At 42.5% G+C, this 17,339-nt stretch overlaps 1 protein-coding gene across 1 annotated transcript in view; it reads right to left on the reverse strand.

The window, feature by feature from the left end:
* UFSP2 (UFM1 specific peptidase 2) overlaps positions 1 to 17,316 on the reverse strand; it is a 28,172-nt gene extending 10,856 nt beyond the window's left edge. The window contains exons 1-8 of the mRNA XM_065404952.1: positions 17,136 to 17,316; positions 14,623 to 14,701; positions 10,110 to 10,293; positions 9,956 to 10,022; positions 9,366 to 9,523; positions 7,493 to 7,685; positions 4,888 to 5,034; positions 878 to 1,042 (exon numbers count right to left, since the gene is read on the reverse strand). Coding sequence (XP_065261024.1) covers positions 878 to 1,042; positions 4,888 to 5,034; positions 7,493 to 7,685; positions 9,366 to 9,523; positions 9,956 to 10,022; positions 10,110 to 10,293; positions 14,623 to 14,701; positions 17,136 to 17,159 — 1,017 coding nt within the window. The 5' untranslated portion in view covers positions 17,160 to 17,316. The remainder of the gene's footprint in view (positions 1 to 877; positions 1,043 to 4,887; positions 5,035 to 7,492; positions 7,686 to 9,365; positions 9,524 to 9,955; positions 10,023 to 10,109; positions 10,294 to 14,622; positions 14,702 to 17,135) is intronic.
* Positions 17,317 to 17,339: the final 23 nt, after the last annotated feature.

Consider the following 17,339-nt stretch of genomic DNA (forward strand, 5'->3'; position numbering starts at 1 on the left):
AACATTTTAGCTACCTTCTACTTTTTATAATCTGATAAAGATTCAGATAGAAAGCCCAGTATAAGTGCTAAGTATTATTGTAGTCTAAACACTTTCAAAATCACTATGCTGCTAAAATTGTTAAATAAACAAATTAACCCAAAACACTATTTTCACAAGACACTAAAGATAAAAGTTTCTGCTGGATGTACAGAATGCGCTAATCAAACATGCATTGTTTCTCTAATGGTACTAACATAACTGAACATATAAGACACACATGCATACCTCTCACAAAGAAGAGAATGTTCATTTCAGGAACATTCCAAAGAGAAAAAATACCCTCATGCACACATGACGTCTGCCAAATAAGAAAGGACTAAATCAGTCCTTATTAATCTGGGGCCTGATCCAACTCCCCTGAAGTCAGAAGGGAATCTTTTAATTGACTTTAATGGAATTGGATTGGGCCCTTAAATCTCTCCCATTTGGTAAACGCTGTGAGTGTGTATTTTGGCTATGTTATGATTGAGATTCCAAGAGAATACCAACCAAAAGAACTTATAATAAAAATCTTATTTCCTGGAATTCTTTTGAAGAAAAGGAAAACTATTTTAATGCCAGTCATTTAATGTACATAACTGGAAACAGAATCCATTACAACAAAATGTTCTAAAAGTGATACTCAGAAGTCTTACAGATAAATGTGAATAGTAACTATGAATGGATCAGAAAATAGAAACATAAATTAGATTTTTTTTTAAAAGAGTTTATTACATAAAGCATGTTAAAATCAATGGAATAGTACTTTTAATAATCAGTTCTATAGCATTAATTGATTTTTCTAGAGAAATACAGTAAATACACATGAAATGCAGTCTGTTTCTTTGTCCTGTACCTGTTGAATCTCCTTGTGTGTAGGTATAGATTTCTCTGTGTAACCCTGATGTTTGAACCATGAACAGATAGTTTGCAGAGACCGGTAGGCACATCCCCAGCCATTATCATCTATCCGATCCTGCATATAATGATGATAACTATATACACCATGTACCAAATACACCTGAACAGAAAAAGAAAAGACAACAAACAAACATCTCTATCTCAGGAGCTGTTGTCTCAGAAGCTGAATATTCATTATTTGATTTTGACACTTGCGGTATGTTAGTTTTCAAATAATTGATTATGATTCATGAGAGACATAGCTGTGTGACTTCTTGCTTCCCCATGCCCAAGACGTAACTTGAAGGTTTTGGTTTGTTTGGTTTTTTTAAAGAACAAGGGAGAAATCCTTAAAGTGCATTTTTACAATTCAGTCATCACTGGACTTGTAAGCAATTTTCTGTAAATTCAGGAACACAGTCAGAATGTTTTACTTGGCATATTGATGACTCACGTTAGGGGATGAATTCAAACTTAGCAAATCCTAGAGGCCAGTGAAGTGGTGGTACAGACATTTCGGATCATGCTCTAGCTAGAGTATGGATGCCAAATGCAGTGTTGATTGAATCACTGTGAATTAAATTAACAGGTCACAGTAACATCTAGTTATTAAGCCAATTAGATCACTTGATCGAATGTTTAGCCCCATGCAGAGGAATGGCTATCAGACCACATTAGTAAAGATGTTTGTCCGATCTGGTTACAAAACATGCTATAAGTAAATACAGAGTCAGATGTACATATATATGTAAAATAGAGCTGACAGAAATTGGAATAGATGAAAGATCTGCAAAAAATATAAGAACGGCCATACTGGGTCAGACCAAAGGTCCATTTAGCCCAGTATCCTGTCTTCCTGCAGTGGCTAATGCCAGGTGCTTCAGAGGGAATGAACAGAATAGGTAATCATCAAGTGATCCATCCCCTGTCGGCCATTCCCAGCATCTGGCAAACAGAGGTTAGGAACACTATCCCTGCCCATCTTGACTAATTGCCACTGATGGACCTATCCTCCATGAATTTATCTAGTTCTTTTTTGAATCCTATTATAGCCTTGGCATTCACAACATCCTCTGGCAAAGAGTTCCACAGGTTGACTGTGCGTTGTGTGAAGAAATACTTCCTTTTGTTTGTTTTAAACCTGCTGCTATTAATTTCATTTGGTGACCCCTATTTCCTGTGTTATGAGGAGGAGTAAATAACACTTCCTTATTTACTTTCTCCACACCAGTCATGATTTTATAGACTTCTATCATATCCCCCCCTTAGTCGTTTCTTTTCTAAGCTAAAAAGTCCCAGTCTTATTAATTTCTCCTCGTATGGAAGCTGTTCCATACCCCTAAACTTTGTTACCCTTTTCTGAACCTTTTCCAATTCCAATATATCTTTTTTGAGATAGGGTGACCACATTTGCATGCAGTATTCAAGATATGGGCGCACCATCGATTTATATAGAGGCAATATGATATTTTATGGCTTACTATCGATCCCTCACTTAATGATTCCCAACATTCTGTTAGCTTTTTTGACTGCCGCTGCACATTGAGTGGATGTTTTCAGAGAACTATCCACAATGACTCCAAGATCTCTTTCTTGAGTGATGATAGCTAATTTAGACCCCACCATTTTTTTATGTTTAGTTGAGATTATGTTTTCCAATGTGCATTACTTTGAATTTATCAACACTGACTTTCACCTGCCATTTTGTTGCCCAGTCACCCAGTTTTGTGAGCTCCCTTTGTAACTCTTCACAGTCTGCTTTGGACTTAACTATCTTGAATAGTTTTGTATCATCTGCAAATTTTGCCATCTCACTCTTTACCCCTTTTTCCAGATCATTTATGAATATGTTGAATAGCACTGGTCCCAGTACAGATCCCTGGAGGACCCCATTATTTACCTCTCTCCATTCTGAAAACTGACCATTTATTCTTACCCTTTGTTTCCTATCTTTTAACCAGTTACCGATCCATGATAGGACCTTCCCTCTTATCCCATGACAACTTACTTTGCTTAAGAGTCTTTGGTGAAGGACCTTGTCAAAGGCTTTCTGAAAAATCTAAGTACACTATATCCACTGGATCACCCTTATTCACATGCTTGTTGACCCCCTCAAAGAATTCTAGTAGATTGGTGAGGCATGATTTCCCTTTACAAAAACCCCATGTTGACTCTTCCCCAACAAATCATGTTAATCTATGGGTCTGATAATTCTGTTCTTTACTATAGTTTCAACCAGTTTGCCTGGTTGGGGCAAATTTGACCTGATAGAGTTATTCTGTATCAATACTGGACTACTGTACACCGCACGGATTCTAAAACTCTATAGTATATCCCCAAGGAAGTTGCAAGGGGGCATGCCTTTTTTTTTCTGACCCCTCCTGGTAGCTGCTATTCTTGCTGCTTTTAATCCTTTGTCCTCTCCCTAGTATTACAGTACTGCTCACAGCAGTTTCTACAGGCAAAGCAGCATAGTATAGCAGCAGGAGCAGCAGAGAAGCAGGAGGGAGCAACAGACACGGCTGCAGAGATACAGAGTTTTAGAAAACTCTTATTCTAACACCAAGATCTGTACTATCAATAATACATTATAATAATTTTATTTATCCCTATCCCAAGGCCTCTCGAGCACCTTAATGAAAAGGTAAATGCAATACTTAGTCCCTTTCTTTTAATGTTGTCTCTTCCCCTTCACTGCCTGAGATCTCATACAATTATTTTTTGCAATATCTATTTAGACTGTAAAGTCTCTGAGGCTAGGACCTGGTCTTATGTCTGTAAAGTGCCATCCATACACCAAAATTAATAATAAAAGCAATAATAGAATTAAAAACAGAGTACTGTACCTTAACATTTTGCCAGAGCAGATCTAAAGACACTAATAAACCCCACATCATTCTCTACTACCAGACATTAAACAAAAATATACAATGGAAATAAAAGACAGTTTTGAGCCTTTCCCTGAAGGATTTTAATGACACATTTAGGTAAAGATAAGGGGTGAGACAAGGAAGAGAATTAAAGAGCCACAGTCCTCCAGTCCCCCCCCCACAAACTCCTCTCAAGATTATAATTCATGAAGATTACCAGTGCCATTCTTGAGACTCTCACCTGTCATCACAGGACACTCAGCAATATAGTCCCTCAATTAAGATTGTTGCTATAAGGTCTTAGCGGACAGAGCAGATTATGAAGCATGAGAATAGAACTGCAGTTCACAACTTTTTCCATATTTGGGATCTTCTTTTCTACACCAGGATCACCCTAGGACCTCCACTTCCCTCCAACTGGGATCCATCTCCATTTAACAGTATGAGAAAGGATGGGGTGGTCACAAATCTCATCCTGTGAATCCATGACTAAGGCCAAAGGTTTTCCAGCTTTTTCATTCTACAGACCACTTTTTCTGAGAGAGATTGTTTCACAAACTCTCTTCAATGCTTGGTTCTCAAAGTGTTTCATTTTGTAGACCCTAGTTTGAGAATGTTGGCAGAGACTCTTGAAAACCAAATCCTTTGACTGTTGTGGTTCAGCTGTAGCTGTCAAAATGGCTTGTAAGGGTACACTCACATTGAAGTGTTTGTCTATAGCTTTAGTTCACTGCAGTTAAGTCCACAGTTTCCAAATATTTTAAAAATAAAATGAATTTCTCCTTACTATGACGGAAAAAAAACTGAGCTTCCAGGTTCCAACTTCTGAAACTTGTCAACCTACCTAGAGATGACAGCATCTCTAGAAAGGGTGGGCAAAGAATGAGAGCCTGGATTAATTTCCCTACCTTCTTCAGTTTTAGTTTTCAGTATTTGTCTCACGTACAGTCAGAAATTTTAGTCAAGTAAAAAGACTACCATGGTGACTACATGAAATGGAAATGTAGCATTGGCTATGACACCAGATTTATGATTATCAACAAGATTTATGTAAAATAAGAAGCATTTTCCTATAAATGCCACAAGTGAAACTTACCATACCAGCCTCTATGCCAGGTGGATTGAGATATGTGTGTGGATTTCTGAGATATCCATCTTTATACGGTTCATCTGGAAAGCGATAAGCATTCGCTCTTCTTAAATATGGTCTATCAGAGGGCAGATGGAACAGTTCATGTAATTCCTACATGCAAGTCAGAATCAAAATGAAGGGATAACGAACAAGAGAATAATTCAAGTTTCTTTAAAAAAATTACTTCAAATGGTAGTTAAGTTTTCATAACCAATATTGTTTTTAATATAGCAGTTTAGAAACTGTCACATACTAAAACCTCTAGAATAATCAATATTGAATGTATGTGTTTAACACTAACACGCCAGTACTGCAAAGACTCATTGAAGTGAATGGGACTCAGCATCAGTGAACGGTACCCAGCAAGAAACAAAACTCTTTGCAGCACTGGGGCCTCAATTACAAATAGATGTATGGCAAAAAGTTCAATCAAAAAGAGATTAATTTTATGAAAATAATATACAATGTTAAATAGTACTGAGAATAAAGAAATATGAAACAATCTGACTATGTTATAAATTAAAGAAAATTCCCCACTCTGTCACTGAGTGCCTGCAAGGATTCTCAAAATTAATACGTGCCACTCCAGGCTTGTATTAAATGAGCTCACATTTTGAGCAAATTCTATTTTTAAAAAATATATATAATATCTTAAACACCATCTGGCAACTGAGTGAAAACACAATTAAACAGAGAAAACTGAACAATCCTTATACAAGCACATGTACATGAAGATCCTCACTATTTTAATTAATGAATTCCTGTATAAATCTATCAAGGCTGAATTCCCCACTCTGTCACTTTGAGTGCAGATGGTATGGGCCTGCAAGGATTCTCAAAATTAATACGTGCCACTCCAGGCTTGTATTAAACTCCCAAGGTTACAGCTTTTCTCTGACCTTGGCTTGGTAAATGCTGCCACCACCCAAAGGAAAAAACAACAACACAAAAAAACCCTTGGACCCAGAAAGGAACACTTGGGAATTCCTCCCTGTGGGGTACCCTCAGGCCCTTTCACCCCCCACCTCCACCCGGGGGAAGAGCTCAGAAAGAAAACAAAGGAAATTAGCTGTGCTACCAGCTAATCAAACATGCACAAACCTCTTAGGACACCAAAAATCCAATCCTGTTCTTAAAAAAGGTAAATTTTATTAAAAACAAAAAGGAAAAAAATACATCTGGAACTTAGGCTTTTGCTAGATTTTAAAAGAGCAATTCCAAAAATTAGGCACCCAAAATAGCTTTCTTGGGGGGTTTCAGCTTAAAGGTTACAAGCAAACAAAAGCATCAGGGGTTAGCACAGAGGAGATCCACAAGCCAAAATAAAAAATAAACCTGATTGTGTCTGTATAAACATTCCCTATCCAATTAATTTCTTCTAGGTATGGAAGATGAATTTTCATACCTGATTCAAACCTTACACAGCATTCCTGCTACAGCATTGCTGCCCCGTGTTCCTCCAGCACAGAAAACAATCAGGGCCGGCTTTAGGCTGATTCGCCCGATTCCCCGGAATCGGGCCCCGTGCCTAAGAGGGCCCCGCGCCTTTTTAATTTTTTTTAAATATAAATTTAAATCTTCGGCGGCCCTGCTCCCCTGGCCAGAGCGCCGGCCGGAGCGCCGCAAGACCCGCGGCCCCGCTCTCCCGGCTGGAGCTCCGGCCGGAGCACGACAGCCCTGCGGCCCTGCAACCCTGGCCAAAGTGCCGCAGCCCCGTGACCCCGGCCGGAGCGCGGCAAGCCCCGCGGCCCTGGCCGGAGCACGGCTGCCCCACGGCCCCGCGACCCTGGCCGGAGTGCCGCGGCCCCATGACACCGGCCGGAGCACGGCAAGCCTCGCGGCCCCCCGCTCTCGTGGCTGGAGCTCCGGCCGGAGCGCGGCAGCCCCGTGGCCCTGCGACCCCGGCCGGAGCACGGCCGCCCCACGTCCCCGCGACCCTGGCCGAAGCGCCGCAAGCCCCGTGGCCCCGCTCTCCCGGCTGGAGCTCCAGCCAGAGCGCGGCAGCCCCGTGTTCTCGTGACCCCGGCCGGAGCACAGCTGCCCCACGGCCCCGTCTGGAGCGCGGCAAGCCCCGCGACCCCCCTCCCCTGGCCGGCAATCCGAAGTGCTGCCGGAGACTGGGAGCGCCGCCCAGTGAGTACAAGCCCCAGGAATCGGGCCCCGCACTTGCTAAAGCCGGCCCTGAGAACAATAGACAAAAGAAAAGTTTCTTTCATAATTTTAAAAAGTTCTACCTTCCCATTGGCTCTTTTGGTCAGGTGCCCACTCCTTTTCTTTTACCTTTGGGCTTGTTAACCCTTTACAGGTAAAGCAAGCAGAGAACAGACACCAAGAGGGATTTTACAGCTAACTGGCTGGCTGGGTGTCCATAAGGGAGCTCCCCCACCGCCTCAGTTATCACAAATCCACATAGGTTCTCTTATACAAATAACCATAAACTTCTGTTTATGAAGAAAAGTGCCCGATGAACACATTAAAAATATGTTTCAATAAACCAAATATATATATGTTTCGGTCATAATTACAAATCATGATCTGTCAATATTTGGTCTACAGCAGCCAACTTTACCTTTCTGTAAGTCTCTAGACGATTATCTAAAATGCCTGTAGGATACGAAATTGTTACAAGGTGCTTTTTTCCTGGTAGCATGAAGTGCAATTGTTCAGGTACCACAATAGATGTTCCCTTCATATATTTCAAAATGCATCTTTCCATATCAGTTAGTTGCTTATGAATTGCATTCACCAGGAGATTTCGTACACTATGAGATATAAGGGAAAATATTTACGAACTAGAACACCAGCAATGCTGGCTCATTCTCAAAGCTATACCCACCTCCACAACCAGTTTAATGCATCTGCTGCTCTTATCCCTCCTTCAGCCCATATCAGCAGATGTGAGCAGAGCCTTGTCAGGTGTTGCTCACAACTCATATGTACAAAGATGCTACACTCCAATGACTCAACCCTAGAAAGTATTGCATATTTTGGCCTCAATTCAGCAAATCACCCAAGCTGAACTGGAAGTACTCATGTGCATAAAGTTAGGCATGTGCCTAAATGCTTTTCTGGATTGTAACGACTGTATTCAGCACCTTGCAGGATGAAGCTCCAAGGAAAGAGTGCTGTGGATATCACTTCTGTATTGTTTTCCACCTCAGCCTGTCCAGGTGCATGTGTGACTTCCTAAGCGCAGTACTGAGACAACAAGCATTTATCAAACATTCCTCTCTCTCACACATATATCTGTGTGTATTTACTGTAATTAAAAGAATCTTGAGTATTTTCCTAGCAATCTGCATTTTTTTTTGAGTGAATAAAGAATTGGCATAATTATCAGACATTATGTTAAACACCAATTATCAGACATTATGTTAAACACCAATTAGCTCCAAAAACCCTAATGAAGATTAAATCACATAACACTAGGTGATAATAAAACCCTATATGTGAAATAAAATGTAAATATACCACTACCACTTCAACATAGAAATTGAATACCGTTATATTAATCCATCATAAATAAGGCTGCAATTCTGTCATGGAGGTTGCGGAAGTCATGGATTCCATGACTTCTGCAGCTGGAGTGGCTGACCCTGGGGCCAGCTGCTCAGGCGCCCTGTGGCCAGCCACACTGGCCACTGCTGGAGCAGCCGCGGGGTCAGCCACACCAGTTTCTGCTCAGGCGGCCCCGGGCAGTTGGCCCCAAGGATCGCCCAAGCAGCAGTGCTGGGGGCTACCCCAGGGCCAGCTGCACCGGGGCTAGCCACTTGGGTGGTCCCCAGGGCCGGCCGCACTGGCTGCTGCTTGTGTGGCCCTGGGCAGCTGGCCCTGGGGACTGCCTGAGCAGTGGCCTGTGTGACTGGCCCCAAGGACTGCCCGAGCATTGGTCCTGGGGGCAACCCCAGGGACCACCCAAGAAGCAGCGGTCCCAGGGGCAGCCAGAGCAGCTGCCCCGGAGGCCCTCAGGAGAGCGGTCCCCGAGGGCCTTGGAATAGTGGGCCACTTGCGGCAGTCAGCCCCCACTGCTGGAGCAGGGGGCCCCCAGAGCAGTGAGGCCCCAGGAGCAGAGATTTAGTTATCATGGGTATTTATAGTAAAGTCACGGGCCATGAATTATTGTTTATTGCCCGTGACCTGTCCACTATGACTTTTACTAAAAATACCTGTGACTAAATCTTAGCCTTAATCATAAACTTTGAATTCATTATAGATAATGGGATTGTCACAAGATCACACTCATTAAACCAAGGAATATCTATTGTGAGGGCTTTCAAACACTCTGAAAAGATTTCAGTTTTATTCCATATCCCACCTATATTGAAAATTGCTAAATTATAAGCTGATGTAGCTTTAGTATCCACAATTTTATTTAGAAAGCAAAGACAAAGAACAAACTAAAGCAAACTCAAAAATACAACTCAAAGATATATTATACTTACTTCCTCCATGGCTCTTCTGGAGAAACAGATACAACAACATCAATTGGTAAGGTCATGTTAACGTAGTGGTGTCTCTTGTTTTCCCTTTCAATGACTGGGGCTACAGCTGCCAAAGGAGATGTCATTTCCAACATAAGGTCTACATTTACTATCTGCTTCTGAAAAGAATAAAGACAGTTACATGCACCAATAATACATGTCCAACAATACATGCACCAAGAAGGGATGGAAGAAAAAAGTAGATTCATAAGACCCATGAAGGTGAAGGGGCTCCAGAGACAGCAAAAGTTAAGAACCCCAAAACAAAACAGGCCCACAATTAGATGTAATAAGAGACAGATGAAAGGAAGATGCATTTTTGAATAATGTCAGGGGCCAGAAACAAATAACTAGCTAAGATATCTAACAGTATTAAAGACTATAGGCCTGCTTCTGCATGCTCATCTGTGCAGGTGAATCTTTGCATTCATGTAGAGCACCACTGACTTCAATGGCGTTCTCTGTGGATAGAAAGGTTTGCCTGTGTGGATCAGCTTGTGAGAAAAGAGCATTTGCTTGTTATAAGCTGTTAATATGGATGGAATATATACCGTATCTTGGAACTTTTTATCCTTCTTTTTTGCAAGTTTTCTTTTGGTCTCATCTTCTTGGTCAAATCTGCAATATTAGCAGAGAGAAACTAATAATATGAAATTAATCTATTACAAAAAGTATGATGTACCCATTGGTTTCAAATATACTCACTGAATAAATCGTATTATCTCCTTACAAACAGAATTATCAGTCAGTTCTGATGGAACTGTGTTCATACTGCTGTTAGGCCATATATACACTGAACTATGGCAAATTCTTAATACCAGTACTTTTGAAGACAGTTTGGTCGACAGATCACTGAAAACGTATTTTACTGCCTTTTTCGCCGAAGTCTCTAAAACAGAATGAGGATATAATTAGTGTTGTTCAGATAATTCCCCAACTTTTATTACAGCTACCAGATGTACATTTAAAGTTAAAACGTTTAATTTTGTGCTTGAAAAAAAAAAAAAAAAAAGGAAGTGTTGCTACAATCAGACAAATGGCTATGTGAAAATAGTGATCAAAAATCCTGGTCCCACTGCAGTCAATGGCAAAACTCCACTGAAATCAATGGGGCCAGGATTTCATCTGGCTTCTTTTTACTTAACAGATCTACTCCAACTATATGCAAAAATCATATCTGCTTACTCTAGTGCACGGGTGGCCAAACTTACTGACCTTCTGAGCCGCATACGACAATCTTCAGAAGTTTAAGAGCCAGGATGTGCCTGTCAGAGCTCAGGGCTTCAGCATTACAGGGAGGGAGGTCTTGGGGATTCAGCCCCGAGCCCAGGCAGGCACGCTGCATGGGATTGAAGCCCCGAGACTCCCCTTCCCGCTGGGCAGAAGCCAGAGGTGACGCATGGGAGGGCACATGGGGTTATGTCCCACTCTCCATTTTTGCCAGGGTTTGCTGGGAGCTGCAGGAAGAGCCACTATTTTTGCTGCTGCCTCTCCCTGCGGAGCTAAAGCAGCAGCCCCTCCCTGCAGCTCCCAACTGCTTGCTGCTGCCTCTCCATGAGGAGCCAACACCTGTGAGCTGCAGGGAGGGGGTGCTGAGGTAAGAGGGGTAGTGTGCTTGGTGGGTGTGACCCCCCCACACCCCGCTCAGTAGGTACCAGAAACCTCTACCCCAACACAGGGCAGAAGCCCTGAGGTCTCCCACAGAGTCTGGAAAGCACAGAATGGGAGGGCAGAGGGCAGAAAGTGTGGAGGGATCCACGAGCTGCACTTTATAAAAGAGCCACTTGTTGCTCACGAGCCACAGTTTGGCCACCCCTGCTCTAGTGCTTGAACAAAATTGTAATATTGCCTTTTACTTCTGTTACCCTTGCAGAGCCAACACGGCTAGAGAAGACTGTGCTGGATTATATTCTGGTTCACACATCAAAAACAGCATTGTTATAGGGCTGTCAAGCGATTAAAAGAAATAATCGCAATTAATCGTGCAATTAAAAATTAGAGATTAATAGCGCGATTAATCGCATTGTTAAATAATAAAAAATACAATTTATTCAAATATTTTTTGATATTTTCTACATTTTCAAATATATTGATTTCAATTACAACACAGAATACGAAGCGTATAGTGCTCACTTTATATTTATTTTTTATTACAAATATTTTCACTGTAAAAAACAAAAGAAATAGAATTTTTCAATTAACCTAATAAAAGTACTGTAATGCAATCGCTTAATCATGAAATCTGGACTTACAAATGTAGAATTATGTAAAAAAACCAAACACCTATATTAAAAAATAAAACAATGTAAAACTTTAGAGCCTACAAGTCCACTCAGTCCTACTTCTTGTTCAGCCAATCGCTCAGACAAACAAGTTTGGTTACAATTTGCAGGAGATAGCGCTGCCTGCTTCTTGTTTACAATGTCACCTGAAAGTGAGAACAGGTGTTTGCATAACACTGTTGTAGCCGGCGTTGCAAGATATTTATATGTCAGATGCGCTAAAGATTCGTATGTCCCTTCATGCTTCAACCACCATTCCAGGGAACATCTGTCCATGCTGATGACTGGTTCTGCTCTATAACAATCCAAAGCAGTGCGGACCGATGCATGTTCATTTTCATTATCTGCGTCAGATGCCACCAGCAGAAGGTTGATTTTCTTTTTTGGTGGTTCGGATTCTGTATTTTCCTCATTGGAGTGTTGCTCTTTTAAGACTTCTGAAAGCATGCGCCACACCTTGTCCCTCTCAGATTTTGGAAGGCAATTCAGATTCTTAAACCTTGGGTCAAGTGCCGTAGCTAACTTTAGAAATCTCACATTGGTACTTTCATTGCGTTTTGTGAAATCTGCAGTGAAAGTGTTCTTAAAATGAACAACACGTGCTGGGTCATCATCCGAGACTGCTATAACATGAAATATATGACAGAATGAGGGTAAAACAGCAGGGGACATACAATTCTCACCCAAGGCGTTCAGTCACAAATTTAATTAACGCATTATTTTTTTAACAAGAGTCATCAGCATGGAAGCATGTCTGCTGGAATGGTGGCCGAAGCATGAAGGGTAATACGAATGTTTAGCATATCTGGCACGTTAAAAACTTGCAATGCCCAGCTACAAAAGTGCCATGCAAATGCCTGTTCTCACTTTCTGGTGACATTGTAAATAAAAAGAGGGCAGCATTATCTCTTGTAAATGTAAACAAACTTGTTTCTCTTAGTGATTGGCTGAACAAGAAGTAGGACTAGGTGGACTTGTAGGCTCTGAAGTTTTACATTGTTTTGTTTTTGAGTGTAGTTATGTAAAAAAAAAAAAATCTACATTTGTAAGTTGCACTTTCACGACAAAGAGACTGCACTACAGTACTTGAATGAGGTGAACTGAAAAATACTATTTATTTTGTTTATCATTTTAGTGCAAATATTTGTAATAAAAATAATATACACTTTGATTTCAATTACAACACAGACTACAATATATATGAAAATGTAGAAAAACATCCAAAATATTTAATAAATTTCAATTTATATTCTATTAACAGTGCGATTAAAACTGCGAGTAATTTTTTTAATCGCGAGTAATTTTTTTGAGTTAATCACATGAGTTAACTGTGACTAATTGACAGCCCTAATTGTTAACTAAGGCTCCATCCTGCAAACACTTGAACACATGCTTAGGTGGTTAAATCCTGCAAAAACTCAAGTACGTATATAACTCACGGACTTTGGTGGGACTACTCACAAGTATAAAGTTACACACATGCTTAAGTCTTTGCAGAATCATGGCCTCCCTTCCAACTGCAGAGCCACATTCCAGCTTTATTTACACCTGTGGAACCTCACTGTCTTTAGTAGCATTGTACAGGTAGTAGGTGAAGACAAAATTTCTCCTGTGGAACCTCTACTGCTGGTGATGATGAATGAACCAAAAAGAATATAGCTTGACTTTCAGATCTCTATTTTGAGTCTGAAGTAATGGCAATTACAAAAAAATCTTTTTACTTGTATGCTGAGCAAATATATATTGCAATTCTTACATATTTGATTAGTCCTGTTAAATCACCCAGTATTCAGAATGCAGCAAGTTATGCAAAGGCAATCATAGCTATGAATTTCCCTTTTTTAAAAACTTGATTAAGTTACTGTAGACCCATATAATGAATTTTGCATAAGAAGTCTGGGACTGATATCGGTAGTAATTAAAGTATACAAAAATACACCACAACCTGTGTAAACAAAAATATAATGGAACCTTCTTCAGTGAAGGCCCTCTCTCTCTCCATGTGACCACTTTTCTATATATAAGGAGGTTCTCTATTAGAAGAATATTAAGTTGCAAACTACATGACATTGAGATAATTTGGGACTTTTGTTCTGCTTCACTGACAGTGAAATTCACCCTTTTCTAAGCAAAGTCCAAGTAATGAGTCTTTGTGTGAAGAATTAAAAAAGGGATGGTGAGGCTGGAATCCAGAGACAGAATACTGTGCTTCATCGGAATGTGTTCACTACCTCTATTCCAGATCACGAGCTCGAATAGGAGCTGAAGCCTCCATGCAGGCCACTGAGTACATATTAGAGCTGCTTCTGTGGTCCCTAACAATGGTCTCCACTTGTGAGTTTATTTAGGATCAGTGCAGAATCCTGTGCAACTAAATATTTGGGTGCAGAAGCCTCTGAATGGCTGCTGCACATACCCTCTTTCTGCATGGCCTACGATGGAGCTTATGTAGCATAAATTACCTTAACCATGCTCCTCAGACTTCGGTAAATTTTGTACTATTCATGGAGTTTTGCAGTACCTGAATTCATTGTAAGTAAGTGTCACTCTAAAACAATTTTTGATTTTCAGGGTTTCACAAAGATTTAGGGAAGGGTGGGCAAGTCAAAAATGGTCCCAATACACATCCCATAAGTGGTATAAATTTGGAAATTAACCCCCCCCCCCCCCCCCAAATTACTGATTTTGGTATTGCTTTAAACTAAAAAAAAAAAGGTGTGTAGTGGAAGGGAGGAGGTTGTCAGGAAATGAAACATGAGAGGGAGGTCAAAAAATGAAATCAACTTCATGCACTGATCCTTTACGGTTTGGAGAGAAATCCTAAATATTTGGTGAGCAGATGACAAAATTATTATATCCAGTGTGGTTAGTTAATTCTCTTCCATTCAGACTTTACACTCTTATGAGGTGATTTTATGATATTCTTATAGACACACCATCAGTAGTATCCAGCTGAAATGCAAGATCCAGGCCTCCTCTTATTCTAAAGAGTATGTCCATAGTTTCCAGAATTACCTATGGAGAAAAAAGAAGTTGAGTTATAAAGTTAATAGAAATGAGTAGCATAAGACAGTTACTTCAGTAATGTTTCCCAAAAGTTGCAATGAGAACATGGCTCATTAAAACAGGATTACTTTTAATCACACAGGTATTAACTGCATACTTTTTAAATCCAGGAAGTGTTTTTAGAGTAGAACTCCAGCTGCTTTAAATTTGTAATTGTTTGGTTTTAGATTCCATTTTGTGTTTCCCATCTTTGCCTCTACTTCCCAGCTGAAGGCAGGACTGGAACTGCTCTGCTGATTAATTTGGCAGATTAGATGGGGAGTGCCTCCCATCTGCAATGCTGGGACACTGTGGCAGGTAACAGGACATTTCCCCTCTATCTTCTTCAACTGTTCATTTTGGTAGGAAAGCAACAGTCTCAGCAACTAATAAGGAAGAACTCAAAACCTCTGGACTCATGAGGGCTCAGTGAACATACAGAAGGGGATTTGCCAGTTAGCTGCTCCTAAAGAGCTGCAAAGAGTAGCCAAAGTAAGACTATTTGCAAATATAGAACTATCATCACATTTCTCTTTGGTGACAAATTTTGGGAGACTTCCGGGTTCAAAGCTAGCCCTGTATTTCGATTGTTTTATTTCAATTCCATGTATAACACATATTTGACTTCCATTAAAAACATTCTAAATAGAAACATGAGAAGAAATTATAGAAAGATAATGTGCACATGGGAAATTTATCTGAAGTGTCACCACCACTTGCACTTTAAGCAGTATCAACGTGTAGTTAAGCTTTAAAGTTGGGGTGGGGAACCTTTTTCTATCAGGGGCCATCGACCCACAGAAAAAATCATTTGCAGGCCACACACAGCCCCATGGGGGCACGCAGAGGCTTGGGGCTTCCCCTAGGCTCCAGGCTGGGGCCAGAAATGTGGGGTTCAGGGTGCAGGAGGGGGCTCTGGGCTGGGGAGTAAGGGCTCCAGCTGGGGGGTGGGTGGTTTGGGGTGTAGGAGGGGGCTCCAGGCTGGGGCCAAGGGGTTTGGAGTGCAGGAGCTGGCTCAGGGCAGGGCTGTGCGAGGAGGTTTGGGGTGCAGGCTCCAGGAGGGAGTTTGGGTGTGGAACAGGGCTCAGGGCTGGGGCAGGGGGTTTGGGTTGCAGGCTCCGGCTGGGCGGTGCTTACCTCAGGCAGCTCCCAGCTGGCAGTGCAGCGGGGCAAAGGCACGCTCCCTGTCTGCCCTGGCTCTGAGCTGCTCCTAGGCAGAGGAGCCAAGGGGCTCAGCATGGTGCACGCTGCCCATGCCCGCAGCTCCCATTGGCTGCGGTTCCTGGCCAATGGGAGCTGCAGATCCTGCACTGGGGGCAGGGGCAGCACGCAGAGCTTCCCTGATTGCTCCTGCTCCTAAGGGCTGCAGGGACATGCCTGTCGCTTCCTGGAGCTGGAACTGACCCTAGCTTCCCACTGCAGCGGGGCAAGCTGGTGCTTGCGGCTCCAGTCCTCCAGGGGGACGCCGAGGCTCGAGGCTTTTGGCCTGTGGCATCAAGGCTTGCCACGGGCAGGATGAAATGAAGCAGTAGGCCGCAGGTTCCCCACTCCTGCTTTAAAGCTTCCAGTCTTTCTATGAAGCAATGGACCTGCCCAATAAAGTAAACTTCTTGATAAAGTTACATCTAAACTACATGTTCATTATATTGGTGGTCATTTAAAAAAAAAAATCCTTTAAAAAAAAAAAAAACCCACACCAAAATTTGACCTTTAAGTAGCACAATTTATTTCAACAGTGCAGTCAGCAACACACACTCACATTTATATGCTACCAGGTGTGCAAAGCACTTTCAAACATGTCATATGACAAAATCTCTGTCTTGAGCTTACAGCATAAGGTCTTGTTCCTGTAAAGCATCACATAGGTTTCTGAATTCAAAGGGGCTGCATGGGGGGGGGGGGGGGGGGGGCAGGCGTCTGACCACGTGGCGCTCCATGCAGGACTGATGCATTAATTAGATGGTTACAACATAACAAGGAGGCTCATAACTGGCGGCTGGGAGGGGCACCAGGGAACGTGATTTACCCGGGCCCAGGCTCACCCGCAGGCAAAACACGGAAGATGCACCAGGCAGGGACACAAGGTCGGGCAGGAGCCTGGCGCTGAACCAAGGTGGGAGCGGAGATGCGGGACGAGATGCAGGGGAGGACAGGGGCTGCGGGGGTGGGAGCCAGCGCGGACCTAGCTACAGGCCGGCGATGCAGTGTCACCAGGGTCACTCCAAGCTGCAGCCCCTCGAGAACGGGCCGGGGCTGGGATCGTTAGCCCCGAGGTGACAAGAATTCGACGGCGTGCACCACGTGGGGGAGAAGCTCCCAGCATGCACCGGGCCGGCTGCCCCCTCCCCGCACAGCAGAAGCGCCCTGGCCCGCTGTTTTACCCACCCCAGCGGCGCGGACTCACCACGTCTGTCAGCAGCGTACTCATAGTCAGCACACACCTCTCCCCCACCCCAATGGGGGGTTGGAACAGGCCGGTTCCCTTGCACGCGCCGCAAGGTCTGACGTGTCACTCCAAGCAAGAGAAAGGCGGCAGGCCGAGAACGTCAGGCCAGATCATGTGAACGAAGGCGTTGACAGGACGGGACTACAATTCCCAAGATGCAGC

Source organism: Emys orbicularis, chromosome 5, assembly GCF_028017835.1.
Source record: "Emys orbicularis isolate rEmyOrb1 chromosome 5, rEmyOrb1.hap1, whole genome shotgun sequence".
Taxonomy (NCBI): domain Eukaryota; kingdom Metazoa; phylum Chordata; order Testudines; family Emydidae; genus Emys; species Emys orbicularis.